This window comes from Cervus canadensis, chromosome 3, assembly GCF_019320065.1.
Source record: "Cervus canadensis isolate Bull #8, Minnesota chromosome 3, ASM1932006v1, whole genome shotgun sequence".
Taxonomy (NCBI): Eukaryota; Metazoa; Chordata; class Mammalia; order Artiodactyla; family Cervidae; genus Cervus; species Cervus canadensis.
Window position 1 is genome coordinate 113168671 of NC_057388.1, and position 23996 is coordinate 113192666.

At 57.8% G+C, this 23996-nt stretch overlaps 2 protein-coding genes across 4 annotated transcripts in view; one reads left to right on the forward strand and one right to left on the reverse strand.

The window, feature by feature from the left end:
- The window catches only part of SMARCD3 (SWI/SNF related, matrix associated, actin dependent regulator of chromatin, subfamily d, member 3), a 33510-nt gene that overhangs the window by 2975 nt on the left and 6539 nt on the right, over positions 1-23996 (reverse strand). Inside the window, exons 1-5 of one of the 2 annotated variants that reach the window (XM_043464169.1) lie at positions 6151-6650; positions 3060-3271; positions 1308-1350; positions 328-450; positions 94-216 (exon numbers count right to left, since the gene is read on the reverse strand). In XM_043464169.1, coding sequence (XP_043320104.1) covers positions 94-216; positions 328-450; positions 1308-1350; positions 3060-3271; positions 6151-6228 — 579 coding nt within the window. In that variant the 5' untranslated portion in view covers positions 6229-6650. Of the gene's footprint in view, positions 1-93; positions 217-327; positions 451-1307; positions 1351-3059; positions 3272-6150; positions 6651-23996 lie in introns of those variants that run through there. The other variant, XM_043464170.1, reaches the window with a different exon arrangement.
- LOC122438883 (serine/arginine repetitive matrix protein 3-like) lies at positions 7572-12821 on the forward strand. Of its 2 annotated transcripts, none has more exons than XM_043464171.1 (2): positions 7572-9782; positions 11555-12821. In XM_043464171.1, the coding sequence occupies exons 1-2, from the start codon at positions 8814-8816 to the stop codon at positions 11582-11584; spliced, it is 999 nt and encodes a 332-aa protein (XP_043320106.1). In that variant the 5' UTR covers positions 7572-8813; the 3' UTR covers positions 11585-12821. The 2 variants fall into 2 exon arrangements, 1 of the variants encoding a protein (XP_043320106.1); XR_006268677.1 differs by lacking the exon at positions 7572-9782 and adding an exon at positions 9789-9926.

The window sequence follows — 23996 nt, forward strand, 5'->3', positions numbered from 1 at the left end:
TTCCCCAGCCCTTGGTGCACACGTCCAGTACCGGCCTCAGCTCAGCCCCATACCCACCCCAGGACACCTGGAGAGACCTGGGCCAGGACGTACGTCATCCAGGAGCTTCCCCTCCACCCGCAGCTCCCAGGAGGCAATGCTGCCGTCAGAATCCTCGGCATCGGGCTTCGCAGGGTTAAAAGTATTGGAGATATAAAGACGCAGCTTGCGCTTTTGCTGTAGAGATAGAGAGTGTCATACAGGGCCAGCCCCCGGGGGGCCAGCCCAGGCTTCTCCCATTCAGGGACTAGGACTTGGCGCCCTCGCCCTGCCCCCAAGCCAAGGCACCTTCATGGGCCGCTTCAAAGCCTCCTGGATGTCCACCCGCTTCCTCATGATGGTCTGATCCAGTTTCCTCTCAAATGCCAGGAGGTCCATGTAAGCCTGGGACTCTGGGACCAGCTCCCGGATCTGGAAGCAGGGAGGAAGTGAGGCAGGGAACCAGGGGCTCAGCCAGTCTTGCAGGTTGGAATGTGCAGGTGTCATGTGGCCCCAGGAGTGTGGGAGTGTGGTGGGCGGGGAGCTGGTCACACTCAGGGCAGGGAATTTGGACAGTGTGGACGGATCTCAATCCAGTCATGAGGGATGAAAACTGCTCCCACGAGGGAGACCCACGCGTTTCATCACTAGGGGAGGCCAGAGCAACCATGCAGGCCAGCAAGTGCTTAGGTCTTCACCTGCTCATCCTGTGCTTTCCCCCGTCACACAGCCTCTGGGTTCCCTGGGGCGTCTGTGAAGTGGTCAGGGGCCCCCAGGGTCCCTGAGACAGGAGATGTCGCGGCTTGGCCCTATGGTGACACCTCAACCAGATATGCTCTGCTCCAGCTGGGGTCTCAGCCGTCCTCTGGACCCAGCTGGGCCTGGGTCCTCTTATGCTGCTGGGCCTTCAGGCCAGCGCGGTTCCCTTCACTCCTCTGCCAGCCTGCGGTCCCCGAGCTGTCAGCCCCTCTTTGTCCCCTGCCTTTACGTGTCTACAGACCACTGGAATTCAATCTACGGCCCCCCCCCACAGACCCAGGATCCTACCCTCTCTGGCTCTGCTTCTCCCCTCTGCCCCACCCCTTCTCCTTCTGGCCCCCCGGGAGCCTCATTTCTTAATTAGCTTTTTAAACAAAAAAGTGAAAGTGACTGTGAGGTTGAAGCGCTGCTCCTGAAGGGGGGAGGGGAGGAGGCCCAGGGTGGTGGTGGTGGGGAGGAGGGGAGAGGAGGGCGGAGCAGCAAAGGGTGGGGGGTGGGGTGGGCTGGGGGCTGCTGTGAAAGGCACTCACCCTTTGAGGGAGGATTTTGTCAGCCATCTTCCTCCTCTTGGCACTGTACATTTTTTAAAGAAAAAACCAGGTTACCATGGCGACAGATCTGGGAGTAACGAGGCCACCTGCTAAATTATCCCGACATCTCAGCCCGCCTGGCTGGGGTTCCCACAGCCCGCTCATCTGCCTGCCTGAGGGGCTACACTGGCCGTGTGTGCCTCTGTCCTCTCATGGGGAGCAGAGGTGACTCCGTCCTTTCTCTAGCCTGGGAGCCCCTTTTCTGCCCCGCCATATCCCCAGGGCCAGAGAAATTAGACTTAGAAGGGGCTCGGAGCAGGGGCACTGCAGAAATGTTTGGGGAAAGCTGGGCAGCTGGGAGGACAGAGTGGGGGGATGCACAGAGTGGGGACTTTTTTTTTTCTCCTCTGAGAAGGGGCGCACAGTCCAAGGTGGCTGAGCTGGTGGGGAGGGGAGCTGACCCCCATGCCCCCTCCCAGGAGCAGGAAGTGATGGTGTGAAGCTGGGGAGGGCCAGCACCCCAAACACCCTGGGCTAGGAAGGGGACCCTGATGGGCAGAGGGTGCTCATGCCCTTGGACCACCTGCCAGCAGGGCCCAGGGGCACGCCCACAGGTATCCAGAGAGAGCGGTATGGATGTTCCCCTCTGGGGTGTGGCTGGTGGGCTGGATCTGGGGTAGCAGCTGGGACTTGGACTCTGCTGGATCCACTAGCCGCTTCTGACTCCCAGGAGCAACCCCAGAAAACCCTTGGCGAGTAGAAATTAGAACCCAGCCTAGGGGGTGGCTGCATACTGCCCCCGTGTGGTGGTCTCAACCACTGCCCCCGTCCCTGGCCAAAAATCTGTTCAAGGCTAGACAAGCAGGTTTCACTAAAGGTCTGGTTTGTTTTGAAGAAACTGTCTCTCTGAAACTCTCCAGTTGTACAAGATAAATCAGGGACTCTACAAAAGAATGACTCACTTTGCAAAGAATTCCTCATGGGCTTCCTATATAAATGGTGAATTTTCCTTGACATGTAAAAAAACATTTAATAATGAGGTAAAATCCATATTGCACCTTTTATAGGACTCCATCTGGTGTGCAAAAGGAAGCATGTGTGTTTGGCTAAACAGTGAAACCCAGAGGGGTATCTCCCTTGCCAGGCACCAGCAGGGGCTTTTAGGGGTGCCACCGGCTGGCTCAGACAAGGAAACAGGCTGGCCCTTGGTGGCCTGGGGGCAGACCGGGTCCAGAAGACAGACCATGGCAACTCCTCAACATTTGAGTGCCTAAGAATCACCAGAGAGCGCCAGGGGGCAGAGACTGCCCACCCACGGGGCAAATCCCAGGCTCTCCTGCCACTGGCTAGGGATTCAGATTAAGAAGATCCGGAGTGGGGCTTTCGAGGAGTCAAGCCAGAGGGGCTTCTGAGGAAGGCGCACTGGACAACCGCGCTAGGAAACAGTCTAAAGCTCGGCCCTGAGCCCTGGTGCCACAGCCCCGCCTCCATCCCCCGAGAACCAGAGGACTGGGGTGCAGAGAGGGACAGAGCAGGTGACAAGAAGGGCGCGACGGTCACCGCCTGTCTCCACGGTGTGGGCACACAAAGGAACCGGTCCAGTGCCCCCTCAGCCCACCTCCTGGGAAGGCATCACACCCGGGACGCCTGCTCCCTGCTGACCCCTCTCCGCCCGGGCTTCTCACCCCGTCCCTGCGGGTCCCGCGTCCGCCCCCTCCTCGCTGGACACCCCCCACCCCCACCCCCGCTTACCTGCGGCTCCGCGCGGGGGCGGTGGGCACCGGCTGGCCCTGGCTCTGGGCCTGGCTCTGGCCGGGCGGGGGCGCTGCTCGCTTGCGGGCGGGCTCCATGCCCGCGGGGGCCAGGCCGGGTCGCACGGCGGGGCTGCCCATGTACGGGGAGCCCGGGGGGCCCATGGGCGCCCCCTGGTGGGGCATCCGGGCTCCAGACGGCATCCCGGGGCGCTGGGGAGGGGGGTGGGGGGTCGTGAAGCAGACACAGGCGCCCGGCGGTCAGAACCAAGGCTCCAGGCGCGCGGGGCTGCGTCTCTCCGCCAACCCCGAGCCCCCCGGCCCGTGACCCTGCTGCCGACGGCGCGATGCCGAAGGGGCTGGGAGGGGTGGGGAGGGGCGGGGGCGCCGGAACCGCGCGACTTTGGCGGAGGGGGCGGGGGGGGGCGCTTTGCGTCTCGCTGCAGGAAGCTAACTGAAGCCAGGCAACTAACTGCACAGGGCATCGCCAGCCTCGGATTTGCGGAAGGTGCCGCGAAGATGAATATTAATGGCGCTTTTCAACCTTTTCAAAGGATGCTCCTATCCACAGGCTCCTCTGCAAGACGGACTGAGGGGGCCTTCTATCCCCACTTGACGGATGAGGCAACCGCGGCTCAAGGAGAAAGGCAACCTAGCCAAGGTCGTGCAAGGCCCTTTCCTGAGGGGCTCGGGGTTTGTGCTCTCTCTGCTGCTTTCGTTTAGCTCAGGGCTGGGCTCTTTTGCTCCGGACTTCTGCCTCCCGCCTTCCCGTTTGCCTGCTTCCCAGTCCATTTCCAGGGCGGTCCAGCCTTCCCATCTCAACCCACTTTCCTCTCTGGGCCCCTGCTTTTGACCCCTCGGCGCCAGTCCCCGCCCCCTCCCTCTGATTCCCAGCCTCTACCGTCAGGGGCTTGGCTGATTTAGCCCACCCGCATAATTTACTCTCAAGGTGAAGGCTTGGAGGTGGGGCTAGAAGTGAGGTCAGACCTCACCAGGATTCTCCCATGATGGGGCGTGGGGGGGGGGGGCGGGGGATGAGGCTCAACTGGTGATGGGTGGTCCAGAGGGCTTGGGTAGGTCAAAAGGATGGACATTTTCTCTTATATCCATCTCTCCCTTCCTGTCTGCCTGAATCACCAGAGATGGCCCCATCCTACAGACCACAACTACTCCCCACCCTACCCCAGTGAGATCAGAAGTCTGGGTTCCCAGGGGGTCACGGGGAGGGAGGTGAGGCAGGTGTGTTCCCTCGCCACTACCCAGGTGCTCAGCCGGGATATAGAGGACAACCCAGTGCATCGAGTGAAGTGTTCCACAGACTCGTAAAACCTCACTTATCCTCCATTCCAGCAGAGGGGCTAGGGAGGACCCAAGGGGCCGTCAAGCGGAGGGTGGCCAGGATGTGGACTGGGACCAGGAGAGCAGGAGGGAGACCAGGGAGCCATGGTTGCAGACCCTGTGCCCCTGTTATACCATCTGAGCACCACCCACTCCACCCCAGGGGTGCAGCTGCTCCCCAGAGCAGGGGGGGGCGCCCTGCCCCTGAGCCTGGTGAATCTCCTCTCACTGTCCCCCCCTCCCCTGGTCCCTCCTGCCCTGCGCTGTGTCTAACCCTAACCCCCAGCCAGCCAGCTGTCTCTGCCCGTCGCCGCCTCAGCAGTGAGACTTGCCTGTCCATGTGTCTGCCTCCCCCGCCCCACCTGACCCTGTCACTCACACCTCCAGGGTGGTGGCCCAGGATGGAGCCCAGGCCTCCGCCAGCACAGACAGGGCACTGGGAGTAGGGCTCAGGCCACCCAAGAACTGAAGCACTGAGTTGACTTAAAAAAAAATCCATGTGTATAGCCTCTCTCACTCCTAAATGGGCCTTTTTAAAAGAACACCCCACGCAGCAAGATCAGGACTGGTCACGAGGCTGACCAACATGGGGACCCCTTGGAAGTTAGCCCCGAGACCCCCGGGCCTGGAGGACAGGCTGTTTTGGGAAAGCCCCTTTCCTCATCAGCTACTCTCCCATTTAATGAGGCTGGTGGTACTCACTGATCTGCTAAGGAGGCCCCAAGAGGGAGGCCTCTGGAGCCCCTAGAAGGCTGTGCTGGCCACCAGAGATGGATGACCTGCCCGAAGGGCCAACATTTTAGGGGCTTTGGTCTCTCTTCCTGAGAATGTGCCTTCCTTGGGGTCACAACCAAATTTGGCCATAATAAACCTGACTGCTTCCTTTATGCCCAGCTTCAGCACCAGTGGCCGTCCCAAGTCCTGGAGCCTCTGCCTCTCCTATGCCACAGCCTTTCCAACCCGTCCCCACCCCCTCAGCCCCCCTGGGCTCGCTCAGGCTCCGCGAGGGCCTTCTAAACCTGCCCCTTTGGTCTCCAGGCCTCGCGTCCCTGACTCCAGCTCTTCTTTCACACCTTTGAGGCGTTAAGGACATCAGCTTCTGGTGGTGGAGGCTGCCAAGGGATCCTCAGACCCCTTAACCTGGGGTCTGCCCCTAGAGAGGGCCTCTCTCTGGCCCTGACTGGCAGAGGCCAGGGGCAGAGCCCCAGAGCCCTCCGGCTGGGGATGCAAAGGTGATTCAGCCCCAGAGCTTCCCGCTCACAGGGCCGCCAGGGTCACCTGCTCCTTCCTCCGGAGACACTGTCCCAACGGATGAACAAGCAGCCTAGCGCAGCGATGCCAAGTCCCCCCACCCCCCACTCCCAGGACAGGGGTAGCACCTGGGCCCCACCAGGAAAAGAAGGGAAGACAACCCATCGGGTTGTCCCCCCAGGGGACCCACCCACTCACCCACTTTGGGGGAGACCGTCCACAAGTTCCACCCCCAAGCCCCGGACAGGAACCCATGCAAATGCCTGCCTTCCCCGCCCCGGGGCACCCATCCCCGGCCAAGCCGCCTGACGACGTGTTCGGGCGCCCCCGGGGCGCGCCGGCACGGGGCTGGGGCCGGGCCCGCTGGGCCGCGGCGCTCCCGCTAGAGGGGTGGGGTGGGGTGTGGGGGGAGCGGGAGCCCCCTCCCGGCCCCTCCCGACCTTCCCTCCATTCAGCCCGAGCCAGCTCGCTCGCCCTCCCCCGCTAACTTTTCCCCCACTCACCACCCCATGGACCAGAAACTCAAAAAGTTTGCTTTTCGTGGCTTTGCGCGCCCCTCCGGCAACTTCGTCCGCGGCCATCGGGGTGGGCTCAGCGGCGCCTCTCACTCTCTCTCTCTCTCTCTCTTGCTCTTTCTTTCCCTTTTCTGCCTTTTTTTTTTTTCCTCCAACTCTCCCCTCTGAGTCCTGCTGGGCTCTCTCACACTTCTACTCGAGCGGAGTGGGGAGGGGGCCCCTTCAGGGCTGCCCTGACGGCCCACGGCCCACGCCGCCGCCGCCGCCGCCGCCCGCCCGCCGCCGCGGCTGCCGCATTCCTGCACTGATAAGACAGAAATAGTCCGGCGGCCCGGGGTCCGCCTGTTGACTCGGCGGGGACGGAGAAGCCTGCCTTTCCCAAGCCTCGCCGGGCCCAGACAGCGCAGATAAGCGGCGAGGCTCGCCGGCCAGCGCGGCTCCGGGCCGCTGGGCAGCGGCGCCGCCTGCCCGAGGCCGCCCGAGGGCCGCGGGGAGGCGACGGCGGCGGCGGCGGCGGCGCGGGGAGGGGACGCAAGGGGAGGCGGCCGGGGGGCTCGCCGGCCACCCGGCTTCTCTCGCCGCAAATAGTTTCTCGCTTAGGGAATTCGCCGGCAGGGAACAGGCCGGGAACAGGCCGTTCCAACTTTGCCCCCAAGTGGCTCCTGCCGCATTTCTGAGGCCCTTTTCCCCAGAGACCTGGCAGGCCAAGTAGGGAAACATTTCGCTGGGAAGGAATCCGGGGTGGGTGGAGGGGGTGGTGGTGGGGCGGGGGGGTGGTGGTGGGGCGGGGGGGGCGGGAGTTGAGCCCGGAGGAGGCCTTTCTCCGGCACCGGGCGGCCGTGGTGGGTGTGCCCCGGAGGCGGTGTGCCCTGCAGTCCACAGATGTGTGCGCCCTTGTCTCACCGCTGAGTGTGTCTGCACCCTGGTGTGGGCACGGCCGGCGGCCGTGGGTGTGGATGTTTACGTGCGTGCACAGATAAATGCCTCTTCTGTGTGCCTCCCTCCACCGGAGCCTCCGGTGCGCGCGCGCGCGGGCGCGGGCGCGTGTGTGTGGCTGGACACGGTCTGTGTCTCCCCGCTCCGGGTGTCTATTTCGGGCTATGTGAGTCTTTGTCTCTCTGTGACAAAGTCGGGGCAGTAGGGGAAATTTCGGAGAGAGGGAGGTGGGCCAGGCTCGTGAGAACGGGAAGGGAAGCCGTGGGGGCAGGCAAGGAACTGGGGTGGACGGATGGGTGGGGAGGGGGAGGCCAGCGCGACCTGACAGCTTTGGAATGGGGTGGGGGCGGGGGACCCGCAGGAGCCGGGCGCTGGGTATGGTAGGGCCAGCCTCTGGACCCCAAAGAAAGCAGGGGTAGGGGTGGGTCCGTGAGGGAGCCCCAGAAGGGGTGGTGCGGAGAGAGCTGGGGTGAAGGAGAGACAGGAAACAGGAGGGGCAAACCCTGCGACTCCCCAGGCTGGGAGCCCTGGCCCCGCCCATACCCCAGAGGCCACACCCCTCTCCCCGCCTCCGGGAGGAAGCGCCCCAGGGGCTTTGGGACCAGAAAGGGTCAAGTTTATGCCTCCTGGGGCTGTACTGTCCGTACCCTGGTGAGGGCGGGGCAGGGCCCTGGGGAATTTGCTGGAAATTTTTATTCGAGGTTAGATCCTGAAGACCCAGCGTGACACTCAGAGGGGTCCTGACCCTCAACCGTTCAAAAATTCGTCAGAGGTCGGGACCAAAAACCCAGGGAGTGGCTCTGCCTAGGGAGTCATTTTGTCTGCAGCCCGATTTCCTTGGCCCCCATGTGCTTCTGGCTGTCACTGTCCATTTCAGTGCCCGCAGCCGATCCCCTGAAAGACTAGAGAAGGCATGTGGTCCAGGCAGCTCCTCCTCTACCTTACCAGGGACCTAGAGAGCCCCTTCCTACCACACCTCTACCCAGGCTTCCCCTAGACACACACTCACAGATACTGGGTCCTGGTGGGTGGGGACGGGAGGGTGTTTGCCACTGGCCACGAAGGTGGCTGCTGGTAACCTGGGGAGGTAATCTCCCCAGTCTGTCTGCTAACTTCCACAACCCCTCGCTCATTCCCATCTCCAAGCCTCTGCTCCCGCTATTCTTTTGCCTGGAATCCCTGAAAATGCGTCTCTACTTGTCCCAATCACATTCATACCTTAAAGACCATCTGGAGCCCCACCTCCTCCAGTAAGCTTTCCTTGGTTCCACTTCCGTGCACAGATCTTTCTGTCTGTGAATGCCCATTATCATCTACCCTGGCCATGAAATGGCACTTTGCTAACTAATGTCTCACGTGCCCTGAGTTTCATGTGTGTTATGTAGGGTTTTCCAAATAGGCTGCAGCCCCATGAAATCTGGGGCTGGTCTTCATTGTCCCTCCCATGCCTGCACACAAGGACTAGACCTAACCAATGTCTGCTAACACTTGCAACCACCCAGAGCTCAGTGGGGCACTGGACAGAGCTCATCCTCTGCCTCTTACCTGAAGGTGTGAGTCACCTAGGGCACCCCACCTCCTGGTGGGTCCTTCTAGCAGGGACACTTTGGAGGTTCTGGGGGACGGGGACAAGGGCAGACACCTCTAGCTTTGTGTAAAGCTCGGAGCTCTCAACTCTTGGGGAGGCCTTTGAGGGGGAAGAAAGACAGCACAGGATGTGGATGGGCACAGTGGGCACACTTGGCATTTGTGAGGGGGTGGTCTTGGTGGTGGGCGAGACTGAAGGAGTTGGTCAGGGCAAGGAAGGGATCTGGTGGTACTCAGGGGAGGGTCACTCAAGTCGACAGAGCTTCCTGGGCCACCCCAGGCCCAGGGCCTCGCCCCGCAGCCCTCTCTTTGGAAGGCATCCTTACCCACACAGAGACAGCAGATATACAGTGCATACGTGTCCCCCGGGGCGCAAGCACCGATGCAAAGGCCAGAGGAACAAGGAGTCACATGAATTTGCACCCACAGGCACAACTCAATCACAATTCTGCCCACTCACAAGGCCCTCACCAGCAGACTGCTTTTACAGGGGCGACCCCAAGTGTGCCCCCACCCCCGGGGTGGGGGCTGCCTTCAGACCAGAAAGCAGAGGCGCCAGTGTGGGTGTCCCAGGGTCAGGACTCCCATCTCACAAAGGCCAGGATCGTCAGGGCTCAGCCCCAGAAGGGCGCTCAGTAAGAGCCACGCCGCCCGCCGGCTCCTGCTTCCTGCCCGGGGAGGGCAGGAGGGCCCCGATTTCAGCGGGCAGGGCGCCCTCCTTCCCGGCTCGACGCAGCCGATCGGCCCAGGCCGCGCTCCGGGCAGGCCGCGCGCGTGTCCGCCCGGAGCCGGAGTCCCCCCTGCCGTCCCCCCATCTCTCCTTCCCTCGCCGAAGCACCACCAGCACCAAATGGCAAAGCGCCTCTCCCCGCGCGCGCGGAGAGATGCGCAGCGGCCGCCGGGACGGGCTCGGCGGCCTCCCCCACTCCACGGCGCCCGAGCGCGGGTTGGGGGGGGGGGCGGCCGGCGCTGGGGGTGGGTGGGGGTGGGCACGGCCCGGCCCGCGGCCGCCCTCCCTCGCCCTCGCCCGCCCGGGGAACCGGGCAGCGGCGGGAGCCGGCTCGGGCATGCGCACTGCCGCCTCCCTCGCGGTGAAGGTCAGCCCAGGGCCTAGCTGCAGGACTCAAAGGCGGCGTTGGGGGGTGGTGGTGGGGATGCAGCCGAGAGACTTTTAACTCCTTCCCGGCGGGAGGATGGCCACCGAGGCTGGGCCGGAGGGTCCCACCCTCCCGCCTTCCGCGGTGGGTCCCCGCGGCGGGCACACGGCTGGGGGTGGGGCGGAGGGGGCAGGACGGGGAGGAGGGGCAGAATGGAAAGAAGGAGGCTAGGAGAGGAGGAAAGCCGATCGGGAAGGGAGGACGGCAAGGGAGGAACAAAGGAAGCCAGGCTGGAGGGGGAGACCGCGTTTCGCCTTCCCCGTCCCGTATCCCCAGCAATGAAGGTCTCCTTAGCGCCATGAAATTACCCCCACAGACTGTGTGTGCGTGTGCGTGTGTGAGAGAGAGACAGAGAATGAAGTGAGACCACTGGATCAGGCTGAGGACCCCTGATTTTTCTGGCCCATCCCTAAACCCAGCTTCCACTTTCTCCACTGGCCACTAAACCAGGGCATGCCAGGGGGGCCGAGGGACAGCTGTGATCCTGCCGACCTGCCCGGCCCAAGTCCCAGGCCCCCAGGAAACCCTGGCCAGACCTCAGGGCCTGGCCCAGTCCCCGAGGGCTGGGCCAAGAGGAGTCTGCACCTTAAGCCCCACCTCTGGTGAGGGGCTTCCTCCAGCCAGCAGGCAGGACCTTGGCAAACCAGACTAGGGGCATGGCAGACACAGTCCTCCCCCTCCTCCTGGCTACTCCCCCCAGCCCTTCTGAAGCCAGAGCAGCCTCTCTCCTCCTGTGAGGATGTTTCTGGGCCCAGGACCTGCTCTGCTGCTCTCCAAAGGGGCTGTCCATCTCCATGGGACTTTGTCTTTCTGTGTCGGTTTTGCAAACACACACAAGAGAGACAAATATGATAGAAAGAAGAAAAAAAAAAAAAAAGAGTAGGGTGCTAAGACCATCATGTGACCTTGGGCAAGTCACTGTACTTCCCTGTTCCCTGGGCCTCTGGGGCTCAGAGGGAGGGCCCATCTGGGATTTACGGTGTGTTCCTTCACTCCCCTCAGGGCCACCATTAATCAGGTCAGGCTTCCCTGGTGGCTCAGAAAGGTAAAGAATCTGCCTGCAATGCAGGAGATGCGGGTTCGATCCCTGGGTTGGGAAGATCCCCTGGAGAAGGGAATGGCCACCCACTCCAGTATTCTTGCCTGGGAAATCCCATGGACAGAGAAGCCTGGGGGGGGTGGGGGGGGCGGGTATGGTTAGTGGGGTCTCAAAGAGTTGGACATAACCGAGCAACTAACACTTCCACTTCCTGTAGCAAAAAGCAAGTCACACTGGCCTGGACCCATTCTGTGAGGATGGGTGGGTCTGTGGGGTGGTGTTTCTCCAGGACCCCGAGGGGTGCTATCACTGCCCCAGCCGGCTCCCACAGCCTCGGGGATACAACCCAGGGCGTAGCTCTGCCAGGGTGGGGGAGCGGCAGGTAGGTGTCCCACAGAGCCATCCTTGCTCCCTACTCATCTTCTTCCAGGACCCGTCTGTCTGGGTAGATTCAGTGGCCAAAGGAAGAGGGCTCCAAGCAGAAGGGGGCTTCTCCCTCTTTCTTGGGGAGTGGGGGTGTAGGAGCCTACCTCTGCACAGCCTGGGGAGACCCACTCACACCCCAAGGGGCTGCAGCCAGCACTCTGCCCCGCTGTCACCCCGGCCGACCTCTTTCTTGGCAGACAGGGGCCCCATCCGGCGCTTCTGATTTCCTCTCCTGTTTGTCCCACAGCTGACACCAGGAGAAGGTGCTGGTGGCTAGCACCCCAGCCCTCACCCCAGGAAGCTAAGCTCTGCTACGGGGCTCTGACCAGGGGGTTGGAGGGAGTCCTGCGAACCACTGCATTCTGAAGCCGGAGACATCACCTGAGTCAAGAAAACTGATACCAAAAAAAGAAAAAAAAAAAATCATCCATACTTCCTTAAAGGACTTTTTGGGAAATTAACCCAAGTGGTAGCAGGCAGTGGAATGTACAGATAAAATGTCCAGGGGAGTCACCCAGGGCCCGGTCTCTGGACCTCTGTAACTCCTTTAGGAGGGAAGGGTGAGCCCTGCTCACAGGGTCTGAAAGGGCCCCCTCTCCTCTTAACGCTAAGGTGCCACTCTGCCCTGGTGTCCCCTGGGCCGGGGGGTGGGGCTGCCTTCCTGCCGTAATGCCCTTCATGTGCCCACTGTGTCCAGCATCATTTAAAGGCCAAGACTCCCCTCAACTCCTGCACCCTCAGCCCCACAAGGCTCTGTGCATCCCTCTTCCACAGCCATCTCCCAACCCAAGTCCTTCTCTGTGTGGTCTGTCATAGGAAAGTGTCCAACACACTCAGCCATTTCTGTGAACATCTGTTTTGCCTTCTGTGGCAGAAGCCACTGAGGAACCACTCCCCCTGAAACTTTCTGTGCAGGGCAGTGGTTTCCCAGAGTCCACCTTGCCACTAGCCTCCAGGTGGGGTAGGCACCCTCCTTGCCCCTTGCTGTGGCTGCTTCCAGACCCCTGGCTTTGCATCTTACCTCCATGGCGCCTTTTTTTCTGGAGCATCCTAGCTCCTGGCTCACAGCCATTCCCTCTGTCACCCCTGACCTCTTCCTGCTGCTTTCCCAGGTTCTCATGGACAGTCCCTCCCACACGTCAGGGCTCTGGGTTCCTCAGCCGCCTCTCCTCCAGCAATCCTCTGCCCTCCCTCAGTCACTCACGCCAGCTTCACCTCTTGCATCCTTGTCATTCCAGCCCCACCACCAATCTCAGGCTTAAGCACCCCACTCTCTGACCACCATCTCCCTGTCCAGCTCCCTGACCTCCAAAGCCTGTGATGCCACTGGAACCACTGGTCCGTTTCTCTGACCTGCATCCCTCATTACAAACGCACCATCTTACACTTACTCTTTCTTATTTTTAGCTATAGTAAAACATACCGCTATGGTTTTTCCAGTAGTCATGTACAGATGTGAGAGTTGGACCATAAAGAAGGCTGAGTGCCTAAGAATTGATGCTTTCCAACTGTGGTGTTGGAGAAGACTCAAGAGTCCCTTCAACTGCATGGAGATCCAACCAGTCCATCCTAAAGGAAATCAACCCTGTATATTCATTGGAAGGACTGATGCTGAAGCTCCAGTACTCTGGCCATCTGATGCAAAGAGCTGACTCACTGGAAAAGACCCTGATGCTGGGAAAGATTGAGGGTAGGAGGAGAAGGGGATGACAGACGATGAGATTGTTGGATGGCTTCACTGACTCAATGGACATGAGATTGAGCAAATTCCAGGAGATGGTGAAGGACAGGGAAACCTGCCTGGCATGCTGCAGTCCATGAGGTTGCAGAGTCCGACATGACTTAGTGACTGAACAACAAAAAAAATACATAAAATAAATTTTACCTTATGCGTTCTTATTTAAGAGTTAAACCAGCTTTATCAACTTCTCCCCTGCACTCCAGGACCTGATGTGGCTGGAGAAGACACGCCACTGCCCCGACCTGGTCCCACTGTCATTCTCAGAGCTCGGACTTTAGCTGGCCTCATCTTGCCCACTGCCCCGCTCCATCCCTAAACCATTAGGTCCTTCCCCGCTCTCAGTCCCCTATGTGAGTTTTCCACATCTTTTTCCTCCTTCCCCTCCTTACTCCCAGCTGATGCCCTTGCTTCTCACTTCCCCGAAAAAAGAGAAGCTTCTGAAGAACTTCCAGAGATCCTGCCAAATCCTCCCACCTCCCAGCAATCGCTCCCCTGGTTCCTGCAGCTGAGTTCTCTGTGCTCCCACTTCAATCCGGCCATCCCCCTGCATATGAGCTGCTGTCCCCTGTCTGGCACACTCCGGGCCGTGGCTCTAGCACTTCTGCCCCGCACTGTGGTCCTCTTCCCTGCTCCACAATCATTCCTTGGAGATCTCACCCATCACCCAGTCTCAGAGTTGTAAATACCTTCTCTAGGTTGACAGCTCCCCAAGGTTTCCTCCAGCCCATTTTCTCCCCCAGTCCTTAGACTCCAGTGTCTACTCACACACTGTCAGTTCCACCTGGATCTTGAATACATTTGCCCACAGCGAAACTCCTGCTCTCGCACCTCAAACATGGCTCGCTACCCACCCTCCTTACCCTGCTTCCCACTGCTCTGGCCTGCAAACTGGACACATCCTGGAATCCTGTCTTTTTCTCCCATCCCACATCCAATCAGAAGGCAAGTCTTGTTGGCTCTGCATCCAGAACCCAGTGCTTCTCGCGTCTCCATGGCTCCCAGCCTGCTCCAATCCATGAGCAGTGAATAAGGTGGCTTCCAACCTGGCCCCCAGTAGTCTATTCTCAACACACAACCAGAGTGGTCCTTTAGGAAAGGGAGTCAGATGGCATCACTTCTGTCCCCACAAACTCACCCCCATCTCATTGCCAGTGAGGGCTGAGTCCTGAGGGTCCCAGGACCCAGTCCCATCACCCCTCCCTGCTCCCTCTGTGTCCTTCTCCTGCACCCCACCCCCACCCCCCCACCCCCCCCGCTTCAACTCCAGGCCCTCGACACTCCTGAAGCTTGGAGCCTGCTGTTCCCTCTACCAGGAAAATGCTTCCTCCAGCTAACATTTTCGCCTCTCTAAAGTCCTTGTTTGAATGTCCCCCCTCTCAATGGGACACTTCTGTCCACCCTGTTAGAGGCCTCCCTTCCCCATCTCCCTCCCCCTTGCACATTCTTATTTCTTTCATCCTCCTGGGTTTCTTTCCGAAGTCCTGAACACCTTTGTCCATCCTATATCACCTACTTATTTAGTACATTAGCCTTTCTCTTCTCTTTCCCCCACTAGAATGTAAGCTTCGCAAAGGATGGGATCTTGATGTCTTGTGTATGGATAAACCCCAAGTATCTGGCACATGGCAGAGACCCCAGCATCTCAGGTGTTAGGCGCTCAGTCGTGTCTGACTCTTGCGACCCCATGGACTGTAGCCTGCCAGGCTCCATGGAATTCTGCAAGCAAGAATACTGGAGTAGGTAGCTATTCCCTTCTCCAGGGGATCTTCCCAACCCAGGGATTGAACCTGGGGTCCCCTGCATTGCAGGCAGATTCTTCACTGTCTGAGCCACCAGGGCAGCCCCAATATCTCAAAGGTGTGAGTAATGAGAACCCACTCCAAGTCTACTCAGGATTTCCAGCGTGTTTCCAAATGCTGGGCGATGTTACAATCGGTGCTTGGTGTTAGCAGGATTAATAGCAACAACATCAGCTCAAGCACTTTCATTAACTGGTCTAACTGACAGGTCTAAACTGTCCTGTGGGGGCTGGGATTCCCATTCTAGAGATGAGGAAAAGGAAGCGCTAAAGAAGGCATGTGACCTGCCCAAAGCCGCTGTGCTGTTCTAGGGCTGGGACTGCAGGCCGGGTCTGTCAAGGTCAAGGTCCCTCCCTGGCTTCTCTCCTTCACCTCAATCTGCCTCTCTGATGTCCCCTCATGGAGAGCCTTCCTGCTGGGGACACACACACACACACACACACACGCCCCTCCACCTTCCCCAAACACCTGTTTTTTAAAGAAGGAAATCAAGATCCCCAGAGGCCTGCACATTTAAGCTGAATTACCCTCAATTATCTTTTAAAATGCACTCTCCCAAAATCTCAAGCAGAATGTTTCAAACACTGGGAATATAAATTCCAGAAAACTAGCCATCAAGGTGTCTAAAATTCATGTGAATGTGTTGGAAGAAGTTGCGTTGGTTCCTGTGTATGAATTACCTTTTAGCCAAAAAAATGAACCCTAGTTAAACTCTGAACAAGCCCCTGGCTCCTCACTCCTGTGGGTGGATCAGCGCGCCCTTCAGGGGCTTCTCCTGGATGGACAGATGGACACACACGTGTGTATCCGTGGAACTCCTGGGTGGGACCCACGCATATGGTCTACTATGTTGGGATGGCTCCCTGTCCTGCAGGAATCACCCCAGGTGCTTCCTTTGAGAACACGTGGTTACCTGCCCACAGGCCGTAGGCAGCCCCAGCGCCACCTCATCCTGCCTTCCTGATACCACTCAATGGTCATGGGTATAGAGAACTCAGAGGGTCCAATCTGGTCTAAGAAGGTAGGAGAAATGATCCGAACAAAAAGGCAGAAGTCTCTATCTGTGTGCAGAGGGCCTGAGATTTCTTGGGGAACCAGGCAAAAGTATATGGGATTGAGAGACAATGGTCTGGGAGGCCTGCCCGTGATCAAGGACGTCATGGTCAAAGCCAGGCTCAGCCCCTTCCACGTCCCCACACAGCACACCCCGGAGGTCTCCAGGGCTCAAACAGCTGCTCATGAAGCCCCACCATGGAGCAGGCAGGGGGAGACAGAGTGGGTGGTCTCAGGGCCTGGACCTGATTGGGCCATCACTCCTGGTTTCTGCAAACCTTTGTAACAAGGCCAGCAGGTGCCCTCACCCCCCACCTGTATAGTGAATCCCCTCCAGGTAGTCCCTCGGCCTGCCCTGACCCATGCCCTTCTCCCGGATCTGGGCACTTGCCTGGGCCACGGCAAGCCACTCTGTCCTGGGCCAGAGCTGTGACCACGGGGCCTTACTGCCCTGCCCATTGCTTCATCTCTTCTGGGGTCCTGTCCTCCCCCAGGCCCTGAACCCGCTGCCCTGGGTGAGGTCTCTGCAGGCTCCATAGTGTGATAGCTCTGAGCTTGGACTCAAGAATGGGGTTTCTCACCTCTGGCACTATCGACATTTAGGAACTGGATAATGCCTTACTGTGGCTTCCCTGGTGACTCAGATGGTAAAGAATCCATCTGCAAGGCAGGCAATGCAGGTTCGAACCCTGGGTGGGGAAGATCCCCTGGAAAAGGGAATGGCTATTCACTCCAGTATTCTTGTCTGTAGAATCCCATGGACAGAGGAGCCTGGTGGGCTGCAGTCCATGGGGTCGCAAAGAGTTGGACATGACTGAGCGACTAATACATACACAATGCTTTCCTGTGGGGGCTGTCCTGTATTGTATGATGTTAGGAGCATCCCTGGCCTCTATCCAATAAATTCTACCAGTACGCTCCTCTCCCCACCACTAGACACTGTTCTTTGTTCCTGGAGAGTGAAACTGCCCAGGGTTGAGAACCACGACTCTAGAATCAGACAGTCTTGGGTTCATGCCTGGCTCAGCCTCTGCATGACCATAAATAAGTACAAGTCACTTGACCAATCTGAGCCTCATTTTCCCCAGCAGCAAGACATGGAGCCCTTCACCTAACTCATGGTGGATGTGAGGATTAAAATGAGGTCGTATACCTGGGCAGACCAGCACAGCATCTGATGAAGAGTGAACTCTTAATGAATCGCCTGCTATTACTAGCTCCGACGCTAGTAAGCCTTCGGGACCCTGTGGGCTTGGCCACTGCCTTACCTCTGGGTCCTGCTGCCAACCACCCCCCAGCTAGGGGACTGCTGAAGACAGGGGCCCTCAGAGCCCCTCAGCTGTGAGCCATCAGGAGTCCCATGGAGGGTAGCCATGAGGGGTCAGCCAGGTAATTAATCACAGTGGCCCAGGAGCCACAGGGAAGTCTGGGTTCTACCCAAACCACTGGAAGCTTCTTGGATTGAAGAATGACCATTAGTACACAAGGTGGGTCTTACATTAGAAGCCCATGTAGAAAGTGGTTAGGGGAGGGGCTGCAGGGAAGGAGGGAAAGGAAGACATTGAGAAGCCACCATGAATAGTGAATCAACTGGAAGGAAACCCAAGAAGAACCCATAAGGCCGCCTGTCGGGTCCAGGGAAGCTGAGGTTTGGGAGCTGCTGCTGGAGGCATCTGAAGGACACGTGGGGCCTCCCCCCAAGCCCCCGACCCCTGCCCCTCCACTGCTGGCCCCTTCATGTGTCCAGTGAGCCCCCACTATGTGACATCTTGTACGAGGTGCCGTTGACTCACACAGCCTCGGCCCCCCAAGACTCTGAGTTTGAGGACTGAGTGGGGATGGACAGATGGGGCTGAAGGCGTGGACAGCCCAGGAGACAGAGAAGCGCATGGCAGCTCCTGCCCCCGGACGGCCAAAGCTGCAACGCAAGGAGGGAGGAGCAGAGGGCCAGTGCGCCCCACCCCAGAGCTCCAGGCTTCCTTGCAGAAAAGATCAGCAAACGCCCCCAAGAGCGTCCTCCTCGGAGGGACTGTGGCCTGCTGGGGCGGCTGGCACTTGTGGCAGTGGTGGGGCCGCCAGCAGCTGAGCCAGGCCCCAGGGTGATGGTGAAATCTGTGAGTTTCTGGGAGCTGCACCCAAACCCTGGAGGAGACAGCGGGGGCACCAGGGCTGAGCAGCGCAGAGCTCCCCAAAGACGGGCTGGGTGGGTACCGCTGAGCCAGGGAGACTGACTGCCCGCGTATCTGTGGGAAAGAACCGCTGGAGGCCTTCCGCCACCTCTGCGTGTTCCCACGTGGGGAAATCTAGAGCCAGGTGCGGAGCTGGTGTCTGGCAGCCCAGAGGCCCAAGGGAGTCCGTGGTGGCAGGAAGTCAAACTGTCCCTCCGGGCCCTGGTTCCTCCTGTGGTGGGTGTGACCCAGGTCACCTCCTGGAGGTTCTGTCCACCCAGCACTCATTATCTCCCTCCTCATAAGACAGGATGCCACCTTCTGAAGGGGCTTCCCTGAGGGCTCAGTTGGTAAAGAATCTGCCTGCAATGCAGGAGATGTGGATTCAATCCCTGGGTTGGGGGGATCCCTTGGAGCAGGGAAAGGCTACCCACTCCAGTATTCTTGCCTGGAGAATCCCATGGACAGAGGAGCCTGGCAGGACAGTCCATGGGGTCGCAAAGAGTCAGACACGACTGAGCGACTAAACCACCCCCACCCTCTGAAGGCAGCTCTCAGAGTCCCCTCTTATGGGTAAATGGCATCCCCTCCCTCCACCCAGTTCCTTTGCTGGAGACCTAACCCCAGTACCTCAGAACGCCATCTTTAGAGACAGGGTCTCTAAGACGGTGACCAAGTTAGAATGAGGTGGGTCACGAAGGTGTCCCTAATCCAATATGGCTGGTATTATAAAACTGGGGAGGTCACAACAGAGACAGACAGACACAGAGAAGACAACGTGAGGAGACAGGTGGAAGGCGGTGGCCTACCCCCCACGGAGAGAGGTCTGGAGCCCAACCTTCTCTCACAGCCCTTGGAGGGAACCAGTCCTGCCCAGGTCTGGGGCTTCCAGCCTCCAGAACTGTGAGAGAATGCATTTCCATTGTCGACGCCGCCCAGTCTGGCACTTGGTCATGGCAGGTCTAGCAAACTTATCCTTTTAACACTGCTCCTCCCTGTTGCTTGGGCTCCATGCCTCCCCACCCCCCACCCCAGCCGCTCGCCTCACAGCCTCTGGTTTGCCCGAAGCCACGGAACACAAGGTGCTCAGAACAGTGTGCTTATATAAACAACAAGGTCCTACTGAATAGCACAGGGCACTACGTTCAATATCCTGGGATAAATCATAATAGGAAAGTATATGAAAAAGATGGGAGTTCCCTGGCGGTCTAGTGGTTAAGATTCTGCGCTCTCACTGCCAAGGGTCCGGGGTCAACCCTTGGTCCAAGAAGTAAGCAAGCCATGTGTGAGGCCAAAAAAAAGGACGTGTATATATGTATAACTGAATCACTTTGCTGTTCAGCAGAAATTAACAATATATTATCAACCAATTCTACTCCAATAAGAAGGGGAAAAAAAAGAACGATGTGCTTATGAGCACAACACAGGGAAGGACCTGGGGGGCCGGAAGACCTGAGTCTGAGTCTTCATTCCACCACCTGTTGACAGGAGGACAAAGGGCCAAGCTCTCTAGCCTCAGTCTCTTCATCTCTAAGATGGGTTCAGCATTGTCTCCCCTCTCTCATCGAGTTAGTGTGAGTAGGAAAACAGAAACAAGAGGACATATGCGAAAATCATCTCTAGGTCACAGAGGACTGAAGGAAGTCCTCACTGTTCACAACGTAGCACTCTCTGGTAAACACCCACCCCACTTTGGGCTTGTACCGAATTTCCTGTCAATTAAAAACTTGACTCCCTTTCTACTTTGTGACAAAACCTATCTCCCCATCCCATACTTGTAAAATTGCCTTTTTGGACTCAAGGATATTCCTCTTGTAAGAATTAACTGGTTATCCCAGCTCGAGAGCTTTTGGATCTCAATTCTCTCATCCAATATATTTCCCTCTCTTGCCAGTTGAGCACCATTCATAAATCCAGTGAGTGGGACCTTCTCTCTTCATCCAAGTCTTTATGGAACATACTGAAAAAGACACGAGACAAGTCCTCTCTCCAAATGATCTACACCCTTTCGGCTTAGCCTTCAGCTGGCAGCAAATTTACTCAATCAGAGTAATACCCAGTGATGTGCTGGAGTGTCATGTTGGTAGTTTAAAATCAGCTCCAGTAGGAGTATTTATACCATGGAAATTAGCAGATGATACAAATCAGATTTCAGCTCCCCCTTCCCTCCCTGTCAAGAGCCAGTTGTAAATATTCACTAACACACTGCATTCAGGCCACCTGTGTGTGTTATACTCAAGCTACTTGGAGAAACTTTGTCAAATGCCTCCAAATGAACACATGAATCTTTATGGAGCTTAACAGCCGATAAAACGGTTCAATATTCCTGATTTAATTTGGTTCTTTCAACATCCCAGGAAATTAAGTTTGGCTTTTGTGACCCACTGGACTGTAGCCCACCTGGCTCCTCTGTCCATGACATTTTTCAGGCAAGAATACTGGAGTGGGTTGCTATTTCCTTCTCTGGAGGATCTTCCTGACCCAGTGATCAAACTCATGTCTCCTGCATTGCAGCAGATTTTACCTGCTGAGCCATTGGTGAATAGGTATACTATTAGTGAAAAGTGAAAGTGAAAGTCACTCAGTCGAGTCTGACTCTTTGAGACCCCATGGACTATACAGCCCATGGAACTCTCCAGGCCAAAATACTGGAGTGGGTACCCTTTCCCTTCTCCAGAGAATCTTCCCAATCCAGGGATCGAACCCAGGTCTCCCACATTGCAGGCAGATTCTTTACCAGCTGAGCCATAAGGGAAGTCCAAGAAGACTGGAGTGGGTAGCCTATCCCTTCTCCAGGAGATCTTCCCGACTCAGGAATTGAACCAGGGTCCACCTGCATTGCAGGTGGATTCTTTACCAACTGAGCTATGAGGGAAGCCTCTATTAGTATACCCATTTTAAAGATGAGTAACACAGGTTAATGATCGACTCAACGCCAGACCGCCGGCAGGGGCTCAAATGCCCATGTTCTGATCTCAAGGTCAACGTTCTCTTCCGCTCACCATCTGACTGCTCCCCCACCCCCGTTGGTTGTCACAAGCATCCTGAATTCCCCCAGCATCCCCTGCTTTGGGTTTACAACATGGACAAGTTGACAGGGAGCATCTCCAAGGCCCCGGCCCTTCCCATCAGCAGCACATCCCTGAGAACTGGTGAATGATGCGTCTCTGCCTGGGAGAGGGTCCTTGAGTGTTTGACAAGATTCTGCGTTTTGTTTCTGATTCACTGATGACAGGAGGCCACCTAAAGTGATAGCAACCCTTCGTGCCGTGTGTCTCAGACTGGAGCCCCCTTAGAAACACCAATGTAGGGTTCAGGGCCTGAAGGTTAGAAGAGATGACAGGTGACAGGTGACAGGGTAAGGAAAGCTCGAGGTGGATGCTGCAAGCTGGGAGAGCCAGACAGGTTTCACTCAGCCCACAGTGCGTCTCAAACACTTTTAAAAAACCTTAAAACTGGGAATCTTTCGTATAAAAAGCCAGATTCTCGGAATCTCTCAAAACACTGGAAATCTGGCAACACAGATGGAGTTGAGGGGCTCTCTTTCTGAAGGGGTGAGAGCTCTGCAATCCACAACACCCTGTTCCCTATTTTAGGGCTTGGTTGAGTCTCTCACACCCCTAGGGCATGCATGTGTGTGCACGCTCAGTCATGTCCAACTCTGTGACCCCATGAACTGTGACCTCATGAGCCTGCCAGGCTCCTCTGTCCATGAGATTCTCCAGGCAACAATATGGAGTGGGTTGCCATTTCCTCCTCCAGGGGATCTTCCTGACCCAGGGATCTGAATTGGCGTCTCCTGCCTTACAGGTGGATTCTTTACCACTAGCACCACATGGGAAGCCCATGTCCCTAGAGACCCAGCAATCAATGGGAAGTAGGGTGGATCTTGTAGACTATGACAACTAGCCTTTGAACCTGGCCTCAGAGCTGGGGTGAAAGGGGTCACATATAAACGGCTGGCTGCTTTGCCCTTTGGGGGCCGAGGTTTGGGTCATGGCCCTTCTGAGGATGCAGTAGACAGATCCCAGCTGGGACTCTTCCCTGACCACTGGGATGCTCCCTAGCCTCTGTGTACCTCAGTTTTCCATCTTAAAAGTGGTGACGACCATATTTAATTCACAGTGTTGTGGTGAAGATAAATCAGTTAAGCCATGGGAGAGTCTGCAAACCGAAATAAGCCCTCGGTCTACACTGGCTGCCCTAGTCTGACCCCAGCCTGCTCCCCCGACTACCTCTTCCTGAAGTTGCAGCGCTGGGCCTCAGGTGCTACAAAGAAAGTGAGGGCTGTCCACCCCCCAGGGAGCATATTTTCTAAGACTGAGTTTTCTCCTGAAGGAACGGGCCTGGGTAGAATGGGGGTGAAGGAAAAAGCTAAAGCGTGAGTCGTTCAGTCATGTCCGACTGTTAGGGACCCCAAGGACTTAGCCCGCCCCCAGGCTCCTCTGTCCATGGGATTCTTCAGGCAAGAATACTGGAGTGAGTTGCCATTCCCTTCTCCGGGGGGGCGGGAATCTTCCCCGACCCGGTATTGAACCCGGGTCTCCTGCATTGCAGGCAGGTTCTTTACCATCTGAGCCACCACAATAGGGGAAGGGGTGATAAAATTGGGGCTCGGAGGGGAAACTGAGGCAAGAAAAAGCAAAAGCACATGGTGCTTCCTGCCGGTGGGAGCAGCGGGGAGTGGGATTCGCAGAAGGGGGGACCTCAGCCTCCCTCCCTCTACTCGGGCCGCCCCCACCGGCAGGAGCCTCCCCCGTGCTGGCATCGCCTCCTCCAAGCCCACCCACCTGGGCCCGCGCTGTTGATTCAGCTGCGGAGTCCGGAGACAGGAAGGAATCTGTTCCCAAGCCCAGGACAGACAGAGGACCACAGGGCTCTCTCTCCGGAGCTCTCCCGCCTCACTTTTTTTTTTTCCAACTAAAAAACGTCATGAAAGGCCAAGAAGGCAGGCCTCCTAAACATTTCATCCAGCTGGACAGCCAGATGCTGCTGGAGAGATGGCGGAGGCTCACAAGGTAACCGCACCTGAGTTCTCAGAACCGGGCCTGGATATGCCCTTCTCACTGGAGTGGGTGCAGAAAGTCCCCGGGGCTTCTCACCGACTCCAGCACAACAGTGGCGGGAAGCACAGCAGGCTGGAATCTAGGGAGACATGGGTCGCCACACCAGGGCCCTGGGGTCTGCAGACAACACCTGGAGCAGGCACAGTGCCCAGCATCACGTTTTAACCCAGCGGTGACGAGTGCCGAGGCCAGCCAGGGCGTGCGGGCCTTGAGCAGAGAGCTCGGTCCGCAGCATCGCACTGAACCTTTCCAGGCGTCTTACCAGCAGAGGCTGAGAGCTAAGTGCCTCTGCCCAGGTCGGCCTGGGCAGGGACAGGGCAGAGTTCAATCTCTAAGGTTTGGGGACCCTGAAGCCTGTGCGTCCTGCTCTCCCAGTGGGTGCCAAGGTCCGAGCAGCCAGCACAGGCCCCCAGGTAGGGACTCTCTGAAGAGACCAGGGCTGGATGTTCCCCAGAGCAGACACAGGGCCTGTGGGAGAATTGCCTACGAGCGGCTGGAGGTGGTCAGATGTCACGGAAGCAGAAGGCAGAGTTCAATCTCTAAGGAGGCCTGTCATGGAAGCAGAAAAGGGGTCCATCCTCTGTCACTCCAAGGGCAAGACCAAGGTGAGAGGAAGGAAGAGTCTCCCTCACCACAAGAACAACTGAAGAGGGGATGGCTTTCCTGGATCATGGTGAACAGGTTCTATCAGCGAGGGACGGCCCCAGTGTGGGCCAAGAACACCTGGTCCACAGAGCAGCTCCGGTGTCCGCGGTCAAGGCGGGCAGGCTGGAGAGGCCCACCCTTGGGTTGTGGGCGTCTAGAGAGGGCGGGGTCAACAGCGCAGAGGGATCTCAGGCTTCTTTAGCATCAGCTCTCAGAG